At 40.2% G+C, this 14102-nt stretch overlaps 2 protein-coding genes across 2 annotated transcripts in view; one reads left to right on the top strand and one right to left on the bottom strand.

Moving 5' to 3' along the window:
• Nucleotides 1–1176: 1176 nt before the first annotated feature.
• Nucleotides 1177–13669, bottom strand: BPNT1 (3'(2'), 5'-bisphosphate nucleotidase 1). The gene is made up of 9 exons (XM_083829652.1): nucleotides 13513–13669; nucleotides 11062–11186; nucleotides 6952–7056; nucleotides 6608–6715; nucleotides 6019–6067; nucleotides 4781–4872; nucleotides 4162–4359; nucleotides 3179–3284; nucleotides 1177–1818 (listed from the first exon to the last, which is right to left on the bottom strand). Exons 2-9 carry the CDS (start codon nucleotides 11176–11178, stop codon nucleotides 1670–1672), a joined length of 924 nt encoding a protein of 307 aa, XP_083685778.1. The 5' UTR covers nucleotides 11179–11186; nucleotides 13513–13669; the 3' UTR covers nucleotides 1177–1669.
• Nucleotides 13645–14102, top strand: part of IARS2 (isoleucyl-tRNA synthetase 2, mitochondrial) — a 28879-nt gene continuing 28421 nt past the window's right edge. Inside the window, exon 1 of the mRNA XM_083829650.1 lies at nucleotides 13645–14035. Within this exon, the coding sequence (XP_083685776.1) occupies nucleotides 13841–14035 (195 nt within the window). The 5' untranslated portion in view covers nucleotides 13645–13840. The remainder of the gene's footprint in view (nucleotides 14036–14102) is intronic.

Genomic DNA, 14102 nt, shown 5'->3' with positions numbered 1-14102 from the left:
GAAGGACTTGCATCATAAAGTCTGGAGAAAACAGAATACAGAACTGCCCCATTGAGTCAAGATACTCCAGAGTCCTCATTCTTCTTAAAGAGACTTCATCTGTATTGGCTAAGGTCACCGATTTTAGCTGATGATACCTAACTTCCTTCTTCCTGTTCTCTTCTGCATTCAAGTAGGCTGGACACTTCAATCCTGCTTCTCTAGCCCTCACACCTATGGGGGAAGGCTGACTGGAACAGTCTTTCAGTTTTTAAAGGTCATTTTAGGTAGTCTTGGCCCCTGCCCTCCTCTCTTTTAACCTGTGCTCCATTGGAGGGGAACATCGTAGTGTCAAGTTCACTTGCTCTTAGAAAGGCACCTGGAACTTTTGCTCTCAATTTGGACATGAAAAAATTCACCTTCAGGCATTTCTTTTGTCCCCATATATGAGAAAGTAACCTAGGACCCCCAATTAAGATGCCCCTAACTCTCCAAGATTGAGGTGGCATAGACCCTTGCCAGCGGAATTTCATATCATCAGAGGGAAGCTGGGAATTCCTTCCCCGCACAACATTAACTCCAGCACACACTTTCTAGTTGCAAGTGTGCTAACAAGAAATGTAATAGAAGCAACAGTTACAAATTACCTAATGCTCTCAAATATACCAGTGTATTTAATACCTCATACTTGTAATCGTGTGTCTATTCTGTATACAACTTAACTTGGTTGGTACATACCTTGAACTGATTGAAAGATACAGTCTTTCATAAAGTGAGAGTGGGCATGAAACGCACAAGAGAATCTTAAAATATTCAGTAAGCAAAATAACACGTACAATCATAAAACAGCCAGATGAAAAGGTTACTATTGAGTGGTTGAGTTCAATGAATGCAAAAATACCTTTTAAACAGCTTAACTGTTTTGAAACAATGAAGCATATAGAACCCCTCTAGAACTAACTTAAAACTACCCTAGTTTGGCTAGATAGAAAGGACCACAGCATCATTGTAAAGGATTACATGAATTACTGCTACATAACTATGACACAAGTCCTGCAGGAAATAAATTACCTCAGGAGTTGTCTGTATTGAAAACAGATCCTGATCAACAACTTTAAGGGAAGCCAAACAAAAAAGAAACCAGCTTCATTCCATCCTGAAATACACACGCCCCTGCCTATAAAGAACACATTTCACTTCTAAGAATCAAAACAATCAACTTTATAATAAATGGGTTAATCCATCCAGACAAATTCTTACTCCATTTGCATTTAACACAGTAAACTCTTGTTGAGTACATACAACAAAAAACGTTCAACAAAATTTGGTAAATGACTTCACATGATTTTGTGCCCTGAATTTGAAGGTGATTTTTGGATTGCACTGTCACAATTAGCAGTAGTTAACCAGAGTCATATCACATGAAGAATGAACACTCTACTTCCAAAGAGCAGGGAAAACAACTATTGAAGAAATGTCATTATTGTGTTATCTGCTAAACACAGCAAAACAATCTGATCCAACATTTTACGTAGACAGTCTGCAGGTAATTTTGAAATTATTGAACTGTTTAATGTAAGAATTAGGTTCGGATTTTGTAAAACAATTTCAAGCTCAGTTATCTTCTTCTTTCTTTTCCTCCAATCTTACTGTCTTGGCTTTCCAGGCTCAGTGAAGATGCTTTACTGCTTTAAGGCACAAGAGATTGTTTAACGGTGTTAGGAATACGACTGGCATAATAGTCATAATTTCTCAAGGTGGCAAGGACCCCAGCTGAATTCATGTGTTTCACTTCCTTGTTATACTGAAATGAGTTTCCATGGATATCAGTTATCTTGCCTGAAAACAAAACAAAACAAAAACATTTCATTCCAGCAAACAGCAGTTGGAGAGGGATAATCTAATTTGTTTTTTTAGTTATATCACTATACTAAAACAAATCAAGAAGAAAACAAAAGCCAGTCATTCTTTGAGGTACAAATCCCTGTCTTTAGATGTGAAATATGATCTTTTTGCCCAGTTTGAGCACAACAGTTTTTTATTCACTGAAACCAAATAACTAATGGGTTGTGTTTTCTTTCAGCAATACTTCAATTCCTCACGTTTCAGGAAAAAGAAAACAGCAGCTCTCTCCTATGGATAAAGTAAAATGCTTCATGAGTATTTAATACACTGGCAGTTGCCAAGAAGGAAAGTAAAATTCTCAGTTCAGGTAAAAGCCAGGGTATGTCTATACCACAAATTACAACATAAAATAGAAATACCCCAGCTGGTTTTAAATGAGTTTGGAGAAATCACTTAGCAAGAGCAACACAGATTTTAACGCAAGCTAATTTAACCACAAGATACCTGCATAACAAGGAGGCTAAATACAGCACTGTGCTGCCCCAGATTGGTTGTTTTTTTTGTGCCTGAGCTAACCTGTTTAAAGCTATCCCAGTTATCAACACTACACTGTAGACTACAGAGGAGATAAATAAATCATGTTGTTGTGAAGCCCATAATTTTGCTTGACAGAATTCAGGAGATTAAAAAAAAATATTAGCATATACTGGTTATCAATGCAAACAACAGAAAAAGTATAATCTTATATTCAAATTCTTGTTAGTCAGACTTTTCATAACTTCTCCCTTCCTCCCTATAAAGGTGAAATGACTTTTGTTGACTGGAGACCACTAACTTTACTGAATTACATGAATGACTCAATTTTGGAGTTTGTATATCCAAGGAACAACTGCACGATTTAGTCTATTTTTGCTGTTATAAAGAATGCAATATCCACATGTTATACAACAACATGTTACTAATAATGAACTTTTGCGTCTAGTTAGTAGGACAACGTGATTTTACTTTATAGTAGTAGCCAAAAGAAAAAAAATGTTTTGAAAATACAAAAAACAGTATGCTCAAAATTTTGGATTTTTTTTTTTTTCATTATTTGACTATATTAGTCCAGGGCAAAACAGATCATATAATGCTTTCCTGAGTGTAATTTGCTGCCCCTTTGGAGTTACTGTTGATTTCAAAGGGCTCAGCCCCTAGAGAACCATGACCACACACACATACATACATACATAATGTAATTTTTCTTTCCAAAGACATGTTTTGAAATTCCTTTCTTTCTATGAAGAGTATAAATGACTTTAAACTGATGTAGTTTCACTTATCTCAGAGATGATTTTGAATACTATTAACTTACCTCCGACAGCATGTAAAATAGCTTCAGGTGCACATGTATCCCACTTCTTGCATCCAGGACTGGCATATACATAAGCAGATGCCTTGCCTTCTATAAGCTGAATGATCTAGTATGAAAACAGAGTGCTAATCATTGCAAAGAATCTAGGCATTTAGAAACAGTGAAAAAATAACACCAGGAAACTGGGATTAGATCAGGTTATTACGTAAGTTTACTCTTAGAAAATAAGTACCAGTTATTTCCTTTCACATATTACGGAATATATATATATTAAGATTTAGAAAGATATACTGTATTACCATCCCAAATGATCTATTTTGATTGTTATATAAACAGTCTAAAGGGTGAAAAATCTGCTTTTAGTTCCAGAAACAAGATTCCTCATCTTGTGCAAGTATTACAAAAGTAAAGTGGAAACTCTCTCTGTGTTATCTTAGAGACATTTGGGCCTATGCACGTGTTTGAAAAAAGGCATTCAAGGGTCTTTTTGACAGCCATGACAAAAGTAAGCTTTCAAAACTATGGTACAAGAGTATTCCCTGTTTGTGAAGAAGGTTTGCAAAGGACACCATGTACTGTTCCTACATTTATCCTTAGACATGTGTTTCTCATAGGGCTTTTTCTCCAACTATCTAATGTGAACAGCTGGAAAAGTCTAGTTAGGATTAGTTATGATTACATTGAATTCCCATTAGTCATTCTGGTCTTCTCTTATCTTTTTATTTTCTCTTCTAGGAACAGAATACTAGGGAAAGACAGACTTCAGCTACGCCCAGCACAGCCACTGTTACAAATATATCTGTATGAAATTTTGACTCCTTACCCCCATGGCAGACTGAGTGCTAGGAAGACAAGTCATGCTAGGGAAGGAGGAGGAAGTCTCCTGTACATTCATGCAGGTAAACAACAGTTTTCTTTCAAAATACTTCTTCTTCCAAAGGTACCACCTCCCAATCAAACCAAAAGATTTGAAGTTTTCATACCTTATTTCCTGCTCCTCCAACTCTGATGACGCTGTCTGGGTTCATAGCACTGATGCAGTCATTTACCAGGGCACTGCTGTGAGAACGGGTGGTAACAATGATGTGTTTGCCGGCAGGTGCTTCTGTGAGCTGAAATCCAAAGGCACCTAGGCCCAGAACTCCCCAAATCGTCCTGCCCAATGCAGCATTAGCTCCTGCCTATGGAAAAGGTACACAGGTCCAGATGATGGTTAACCACAACAGTCAGTATTTAAAGGACAAATAGAAAAGCATAGCTAGAGACATCTTTCCATCTTAGGGAGTATAATATTAATACTGTGATATTCATTTAAATGGTGGCACTTAAAAGGAAACACTCTAGAGCCCAGAGCGAAAAATCAGGACACCTCAGTCTCTTTCCCTCTATGGCAATGATGTCATACAACCTTCAGAAGTTCATTTACCGTTCCTCATCTGTGAAATTACGGTGAGACATTATATTCTGCCTCCCTCGACTGAGAAACTAATACGTGCATATTTCTCGACTTAATTCTAGTTTCAAGTGTGCTAACTAGAAACGTAATAGAAGTGACAGTTACAAATCACCTAATGCTCTCAAATATATCAATGCATTTAATACCTCATAGTTGTAATATGGCTGGTTAATAACTCCTGCTATTGCTTTGCCTCCGTAAGCAATTCCAATGAGAACTGTTACATGGTCAAGGAGACCTGTAGATAAATAATATGAATATAGTTATAATTGAAAAAGAGAAAGTATTAAAAAAAAAAAAGTAAACCTTCAATAAAAGTCCATGAATTGATATGCAAAATGGTATCTTAAAAATACAAACACTAATCAGGATTTTCCGGTGTAAAATGTTGTTTGATTTAGTCAGTTTGCCTCAAGGTCTGCAAAAAAACTCTCCAGAAAGAATTTCTCTATTGTGAGCTATGTTATAATTAATACATAATGAGAAAAGTTTCAAGGTACAACTACACAGCAGCATGTAGAATCATAGAATCACAGAATGGCCTGGGTTGGAAGGGACCTTAAAGATCATCTAGTTCCAACCCACCCTGCCATGACCTCCCACCAGACCAGGTTGCCCAAAGCCCCATCCAGCCTGGCCTTGAACACTACCAGGGATGGGGCATCCACAGCTTCTCCGGTCTACCTCTTCCTGTGCCTCACCACCCTCTGAATAAAGTATTTCTTCATTATACCTAATCTAAATCTGCCCTCTTTTAGTTTAAAGCCATTCCCCTTTGTCTTATCACTCCACTCCCTGACAAAGAGTCCCTCTTTTAGGTACTGGAAATTTGCTATAAGGATATGATGACACTCTTCTAAAACTGGGAGTCTAAATTCTTTAATGGTTTTCAAAACCAGCAACTGGATGACAGTTTTACATCTCTCTCCCTGAAAATGGGGAAAAAAAACTCACTAAAAGATTTTACGTTAACCAACTAAAAGATGCAGCAGGAAGCTAGGTCATTTGAATAGTTTGAAGAGGAGGATGTAAATATAATTGAGCATATTCCTGTGTGTCCAGGAGATTCAATCCTCCAGTTCAAAGTATGTAAGAAATTGTAAGCTTATTTAACTAAAGAATTTTTAAGACAACCTGCCAGTAAGTAAAGGCAGCCTTTTGCTCCTTGAAATAATAAAAACTGGTGGGAACTTGGTAGCCCATCAGGAATATTCAATACTGGTTGGAACTGAATGTAACGATTAAAAAAATCCATAGTACTTACAGAGTACAGAAACAAAATCAGCCTTATGAAACAATATTGTATGCAGCTTCTATCATAAATGTACATGCTACTTTATTGCATTGCTGTGAGTTTTTGAATCTGCAGAACTGAGAAACCAACCTTCAGTGTACTCTTTGGTTCCATCCAAAGGATCAACCCATATTACAAGCTGTTAAAAAAATATAAATTAAGGAACAGCATAAACAAATACAAATCATGCAATAAACACACAAAGTATGTATTTTACTTTTAGTGCGTTTTATTTCCTTACAAAGGACAGTAAATAAATACATTCAAATTTTTAGCATTATGATATAGGACCGAAGCCTACATTATTAGTATTTTACAAAAAAAAAAAAAAAGTCTTGAAAACTGATTGGAACTTGTCAGCAAATATCTTAACAGAGGTATCAATGTTTAAATTGAACATGGAAATGAGATTACTTTCTCATGTCCAAAGTCAATTTGGTTCAAATAAATCTGAATCACAAGTTGTAAGAAGCAGATTTCCATTTCCCTTTGTTGTACAAAGGGATATCCAGCATTTCCAGCTCCAGAGGTGTGATTCTCAAGACTATATTTCAGGTTTCAGACCAAATAGAAAGATTGGCAACATTAAAATAATCTTTCTTCTTAATACATTCTTACTTAAAATCAGTAACCAGTAAATAGAATAGTGTAAAATATGAAAGCCAACGTATAACATTACCTCTTCCTCTTTAATTCCTGTGTACTGAGCAGGACAAGTTTTCTTCAGTATTTCTTCACAGTGTCCATCTTCAATTAATTCCTCATCCACCTCATCAGGGGGTAGTTCCTAACAAAAGGTTTCTCAAAATCATTAGAAAAAGGTGCTGGACTCGCCTCAATTTGCCTTAGAACTATGGATTGGCTTGCAACTTACTTGACAAAGCTAATGCAATGGAAAGATAAAATGGGATGGATATCTTTTTTTTTTTTTCCAAAGAGATATTTCCTTAAACTCGCCAAAGTAAGTTCCACTGCAAGTTACCACATTCTGAATTGTTAGTATGAAATAAATCAGGTACTTACTTCTTCTCCTATGATCGTCACCTTGGGAAACTTCCGTGCCAGTGAAGCACAAATGCTCTTTTGTACCAGTCGGTCAGCCTTGGTCTGCAAGTCATTGGCTCCACTCTGTCAAAGGATGGATAGAAACTTAGGTACTTCAAAACAAAAGTAGTCTAACGACTCATATTGCACCCTGAATATCTACCTTGTAAAGAAAAAAAAGTTAAATTTGACAAATCATTAACCTAATAAACAGTCCTGAGAGAGGCAGGCTAAAGACTGGAAGAAGCAGAGTTTTTCTCCCTGTATACCTCAGAGCTAAGACACACTGGTACGATATTGGAACCATACATGCCAAAAATGCTGCATTCTTATTCATGGATGCAATCATACTGAACGTGTATTTGTGCAAATATTACACTACATAAAGAATAAATTAATACAAGTATAAACCCAGTTACAAGAAGAATGAAAGGCAGAAATTAAGGTGTTAATAGGTAAAAATAAGTATTTTAAGGCACACTGGAACGATGGAGCAAATTAGGAAAAGAGAAGAGAGACGGAGGTGTTAGTAAAAGGTGATTTAAAGGTCCAATTAATCTAACCTGTAGTTCTTCAAAACAGTCATCAATAGTAAAAGAATAGCTGGGCAAAATGTCTTCCTAATCAAAAAAAAATGTAGAAGGGCTACAAAGAGATGCAATACAAATGGAGATCTTTGAGCTGACTGGGAGAAAGAAAACTCTGAACATCAAGAGAGGGATTGGAGGAGCTAGCTAAAAATTCAACTGTCCTTGGACCACTTTTTCCTCATTGTGATAAACGGATGGGAGGTCACTGTTGTGAGGGAAAAGGCGGAACACTGTCTTCCTAGCTTTTCTAAGGCTTTCAGTAAAGCCAGATGGAATTGGTCTCGAGGCCTGCTACCTGCAGAAAGAGCATGAATGATGAGAACTTTATGTTCTTTTGCATCTCTCTTCTCTCCCGACCGTAACGCATAGGCACATACAGGTTCTCTCTCTCACTTAACTCTCTTCCTTCCCCAGACACCTTTGATAAAAAGCTTGCAGGAATTCTTTGAGATTGCTAGCTCCTCAGACAGGAACCTTTCCTGTTGGTCATTGTTTTCAACCTAATTTTGTGTGTTTGTAGTATTCATAAAAATAAGGTAGGTACAATCAGTGGTCTTATTTAGAAGCTCTATCACCTATTACTTCTGCCAGTTTTTGTTACACTGTTCTTACAATTATTTACTTGATCAGAGTTCAAAATTGCTTGTTTGTTGGTTTTATTGTATTAGAAAATGATTAAGCAATGCATCTCTGATTTACTGGGAAATAATACTAAACGCCCCGCATTAAAAACAAACAAACAAAAAACCTAAGCTGATGAAACCAATCAGTTATTTTTAGGTAAAATTACCTTAACATATGTGGACTCTCAATAAATTAAAAAAAAGGAAAAAAAAAAAGTAAGCTTAATGAAATCTGTATATGCATTTAAAGTTAACCAGTTAATCTAACTATAGAGAATGGTTCCTTTGAATCTCTGAACAGAAGTATTTTAAGGCTTACTAATGCAACTGCACTACAAGATTTTCCAAGAACCTAAAAGCAGGTTATGTGAGAAAGCATACTCTATTTGTGTTTCTGAGAACACTGCTATGCATCTAAGTTCTTTTGAAAATAGATCATTACCCTCCAGGTTTTCTAAATTCTCTCTCCCCATACGCCTGATTTTAAATGCTCAGAAAAAAATGGAAAAAAAGAAAAAAAAATGCAAATGTTTTCTCACTGGTGAATATAACTGATCAAATGGTAAAAAAAAATAAAAAGAAACCTTTCTTTTTGCATCTACTGTCTGAACTGACAATAGAAGTCATAAAGGGTCGGGCTTCTCTCTACAACTGGCTGGAAGTGCTTACTTCCAGAAAAACATAAATATCAGCAACAGCTTCAACGTAAAGACCAAAAATAACCATGAAAAGACCAGGGCAGGTTCCTGGAATGCGCTGATGATAACTTCCTTCTCCAAGCGGAGCCAAAAAGGAGAGGTGCTATGCTGGACCTTGTCCTCACTAATAAGGAGGGGCTGGTGGGGAATGTGAAGCTCAAGGGCAGACTTGTCTGCAGCAACCATGAAATGGTGGAGTTCAAGATCTTTAGGGCAGTGAGGAGGGTGCACAGCAAGCTCATAACCTGGACTCCAGGAGAGCAGTCCTTGGCCTCTTCAAGGATCTGCTTGGTAGAGTACTGTGGGACAAAGCCCTGGAGGGAAGAGGGGACCAAAAAAGCTGGTTAACATTCACGGATCACCTCTTTCAAGCTCAGGAGCAATGCATCCCAACAAAGAGGAAGTCAGGCAAAAATGCCAGGAGGCCTGCACGGAAGAACAAGGAGATCTAGGCCAAACTGAAATACAAAAAGGAAGCCTACAGAGCGTGGAAGCAAGGACAAGTAGCCTGGGAGGAGTACAGAGAAATTGTCCAAGCAACCAGGAATTGGGTTAGGAAAGCTAAAGCACTGACAGAACTAAATCTGGTCAGGGACATCAAAGGCAACAAGAGCTCCTGTCGGAATGTCAGTGGTGAAAGAAAAACTAGGAAAAATGTTTGCCCTCTCCAGAAGGAAATGGGAGACCTGGTTACCCAGCATATGAAGGCTGAGGTACTGAATGACGTTTTTGCCTCAGTCTTCACAGGAAAGTGCTCAAGCCACACCACCCAAGTCACAGAAGGAAAAGGTAAGGACTGGGAGAATGATGAACTGCCCAGTATAGAAGAGGATCAGGTTTGAGATCAACTAACAAACCTGAAGGTGTGCAAGTCCTTGGGACCTGATGAGATGCAGGTCCTGAGGGAACTGGTGGATGTAGTTACTAAGCCGCTGTCCATCCCATCTGAGTAGTCGTGGCAGTCTGATGAAGTTCCCACTGACATAACCCCCGTTTTTACAAAGGGAAAATAGGAAGACCCTGGGTCATCTTTGTTGGGTACATGGACAGTGGGATCGAGCGCACCCTCTGCAAGCTTGCTGATGACACCAAGCTGAGTGGTACAGTCGGCATGCTTGAGGGAAGCATCCGCAGAGACCCTGACAGGCTGAAGAGATGCGCCTGTGTGAACCTCATGAAGCTCGACAAGGCCAAGTGAAAGGTCCTGCATCTGGGCTGGGGCAATCCCAAGCATAAATACAAGCTAAAAACTAAAGGAGGATAGGTTTAGATTAGGTATAAGGAAGAAAATCTTTACTCAGAGGGTGGTGAGGCACTGGAACAGGTTGCCCAGAGGACCTATCGATGCCCTGTTCCTGGTACTGTTCAAGGTCAGGTTGGGTGGGGCTTTGGGCAACCAACCTGATCTGCTGGCAGGCATCCCTGCCCATGGCAGAGGGGTTGGAACTAGATGATCTTTAAGGTCCCTTCCAACCCAAACCATCCTATGATTCCATAAAATAATATAAATACTTAATGCAGACCACAACATTGTAACAAACTCATAAAGCTAGAATTAACCTTAAAAATTAATTCCACCACTTCCAGTACCGCAGTCAGAACCCAGATCCTGGTTCATCAGTGCAGCATACTAACTTACAGCAAATTAAGAACTTCATGCAGATTATTGTAATTTCATGTCTTTTTTCTATTTACAATTAATTTTGAAGCGCCAAACTAACTTTGAAAAGCATGATTTACAAGCAAATCTAAGTCTCTTTTTTTTTTTTTTTAAGAAAAAAATTGGTTTGTCCTAACCCAGAATTCACAAGGACCAGTAATGTATGCTGTACTACAGATGTTAAAACACACGTATGGAAATTAATGGGAAAGATGCATTAATATGAACTCTGATTTGAAATTTGGATTTGCTATCCAAAGCTTGTGTTTTGTGGGGGAAGTCAGGAAAAAATAATGTGTTCCTTTTAAGCATCATAACATCCTTCAGAAATACCAGTCAAAATACACTTCTACTCCAATGCTCTTTTAATCCTTTAACAGGGATTTTTGTACCAAAGAGGTGAGGTCAAGCAACTTGAATTGACTGTATTGCCCTTGCCCAGTTCTGATCTTCAGAAATACTAGTTTGACCTGTATCTTGATAAAAGAAGTGGAACTGGAACAAAGTAAAAGAAATACCTTCTCCACTATCCCCAGGTCTCCTGCAGCCATTACATTTCTAACAATTGTTGCAGCTTTTTCCGCAGCGGAATATGCAGAGGCAACCACACGCATAAGCAGAGTTGGAGCCGCCATACTGAACACTGAAAAGAAACAAAAACAAATTTGCATATTTCTTTTAAGATAAGGGAAGACAAGAAGGAAAATATTTTATATAACATTCCAAACAGATACAGTTTATTTTAGCTGAGTAGGAAGGGGGAAGTGAATTACAGTGAGCAGTAATAGTGAGCTGTGACTTTTAAGTACAATTAACATGAAGGTGAGGATATGAAGCTATTTTAGACACAATTTTCTAATATCCACGTCCTGACACCGAACTTAAGTTTTCCTCACTAAATTAAAAAATTGGCATTAAACAAACAAACAAACAACAACACTACAGCATCAGAAACTCGTTATCATAAAAGCCGAGGAAAAGTGCAGTCTACACACACTACTTATGTACTAAGTTCATTTTTTCAGTTCTGAGCCTGCAGAGCTGGTCTATGCCCAGAATCAAATATAAGACTTCCAGGCAGGATGACAAGAGCAACTTGAGTTATCATTTGGTTTTAAACAAATGGGTTTTTGTAGATGGCCTGATTGTGGACGCAAAATAGGTTAATAATGTGCTGATACTGCAGATGCTGCACTTGCATGTCAAAGGCTGTTCATCTAAATTTTAATTGTATTCCCTTCTGTATTTCTTTAACTTCTCGATTTCTCAAGGAAATCTATTACACCTCCATTTCTGCCCTCAAAAACTGTATGTTCTTCTGTATATCATTCTTCCCTATTGCACTGTCTTTGTTCTCCAGAACATTTCAATGCAATTCACTATGCCTTCAATTCCGAATTAAAGAATAACTATCCCTGTAGCTAAAGGCCAGTAATCACCCTTTCCTCCCAGGTTTTTGGTACCTGGAATTATTACCAGGAATAAAAAGTATTGACAATCATTCTGTAACCTTTAAAATGTAGAGATAATTGCTTCGTATGTTTTCCTTACAATTTTTCTACCTGTGTAGACTGCACGTTTTTTTGGAAGAGCTCGCATATATGATTTACTTCCAAGGAAAACACATGAGCACAGAGCTAGAAAAAATACAGGGGAAGTGATTAACCACTGAACAGAATACGATAAGTATTAGGCTCCTCTTACAGTCACAGACTATTTGCAGCACTTTCAGCAAGCATTGCTTAAGTGGCAATAAGTCGTTGTACAACACCGCTCCTTTCTTGCTTGAGATATCTACTAAGTATAATATAATGAGGTGATAAGTCCAGCTACTGTATATGATATTGATGTGACCCCAAGTTCACCTCTATTTAAAGGAAAGGCAAATGGCAAACGTTAGAGGTATCAAAATCCCAAATGTAGCTAGTTTAAGAGCCTTTTCAGCATTTTAGAAACACTGAAAAGGTATCTCTGAAAGTCAGAAGATCTCTGAAGCTAAAAGAGTAGGCCAACTGTATAGGTATATTCAGAAAGCAGAGTTGCTAATGTTAATTATTATTATTTACTGCTCATGGATGGGAGCAAAGTGCTCTGGAGTCATGCAGAATAGCCAAGGTCCATACCCAAAGCATACACTGTCTATCTTGGACAGGCAGTAATGGTTACAGAGGAAATTTTGGAAATGCTATCTGTGGCAAAAAGCTGCTCTCAAACAACTGAAAAATTGTAGAGCAAGTATGTGTCAACGTATGGAAAGAAATACACTATTTTAACATACCCCCACATGAAATAAGGCAGAAAGAAGTAAAATCAAATGTCATTCTGAAAACATCCGGATCATGAGCACTTTTCAGAGCAGAAAAATTAGGACAATTAGATGGGGAAGCTTGGGCTAAAGAACTGAGCTTAGGAGAAGATAATTCAGGTTTTAACCTCAGCTCCCCATCCTTTGTGTGGCCTTTCATCGCACATTCACTTCTGCTTCATAAAGCAAGGTTAACACTTAGTATTTTACTGCTTAGCGCATCAAACGTTTGCATAAAGATTCAAAAGCCTCAGAAAACAAGAAAAGCTGCCTTATGTGCTAGAAGCTTGACCCAGTGTGTTTCTTGGACACATTTTTCTCGGATTTTCTTACGGGAGACAAATCTTTTTTTTTTCTGTGGAGAAGCTCTACGATATCTTTAGGCAAACTTTAAAGTATGCCTATGGAAACCAAGATTTACTGAAGAGAAACCGAAACGGCAGGCTCCGCACCCCTCTCCCCGGCTGGGAGTAAGTAACGAGGCGCAGGGAACGCCGTTAGAGCAGAAGGCGCCTCGTATTTCTACAGGGCTGCCCTCCCGTGCGGCACAGCGCCCCGTGTGCCGGGCCTTGCCGCGTTCCTTGCGATGAGCGCAGTTTCTGGTGCATATTACGACAAATTCAATGATCCCACCGCCCCCCCGCGACCCCCAGCCCTCACTCACCCGCTCCGGCCCCGTCCCGCTGCCTCCCGGCCGCGCTCCCCTCTCCTCACCGGTCCCGGGCCCGCCCCTTCCCACCGCCGGCCCGGCCCCGCTCCGCAGCGCGCCCTTGCCGGCCCGGCCCCTGCCTGTCGCGACACACGACAGCGGCCTCGCGCCAGGGTGACGCGACCCGAGGGGCCGCCCCCTCGCATCCCCCACCCCCTCGCTCCCCCGCGGCGCGGCGGGGAAAAACGCGTTGCGGCGCGGCGTGTCCCTCGGCGCGGCCCGTCGGCGCCCGCCGCTCGCCGTAGCGCAAGGCGGAAGCGCGGCGCAGCGCGGAGCCGCGGGGATGCTGCGGGCCTGGCGGGCCCCGCTGGCGGCGAGGGCCGGGGCCCGGCTCCGGGCCGGGGCCGCCTCGGAGGCCGGCGGCCGGCAGCCCCCGGCCGAGGGCGGGTACCGGGACAGCGTGCTGCTGCCCCGCAGCCGCTTCGCCGCCCAGCTGCCCGGCCGGCTGCAGCCCGACACCGAGCTGGAGACGCAGCAGGTGGGGCGGGGGGCGCGGCGCCCTGCCGGGGCGGCTTTGCGGTGCGGAGAGCCGTGACGCGCGGCGC

This window comes from Anser anser (assembly GCF_964211835.1).
Source record: "Anser anser genome assembly, chromosome: 3".
In the NCBI taxonomy this organism is placed as follows: Eukaryota; Metazoa; Chordata; class Aves; order Anseriformes; family Anatidae; genus Anser; species Anser anser.
The sequence above is the reverse complement of the archived record's forward strand: the minus strand, read 5'-3'. Positions and strand labels throughout refer to the sequence as shown.

Excerpts from the sequence above, each read along its gene's own strand:
- BPNT1 (XM_083829652.1), bottom strand. The coding sequence starts at position 11,178 with ATGGCGGCTCCAACTCTGCTTATGCGTGTGGTTGCCTCTGCATATTCC. Across the intron at positions 6,068-6,607 it reads CAGGAATTAAAGAGGAAGAG|CTTGTAATATGGGTTGATCC; the intron begins GTAATGTTATAC and ends TTTTTTTAACAG. Across the intron at positions 4,873-6,018 it reads AACCAAAGAGTACACTGAAG|GTCTCCTTGACCATGTAACA; the intron begins GTTGGTTTCTCA and ends ATTTATCTACAG.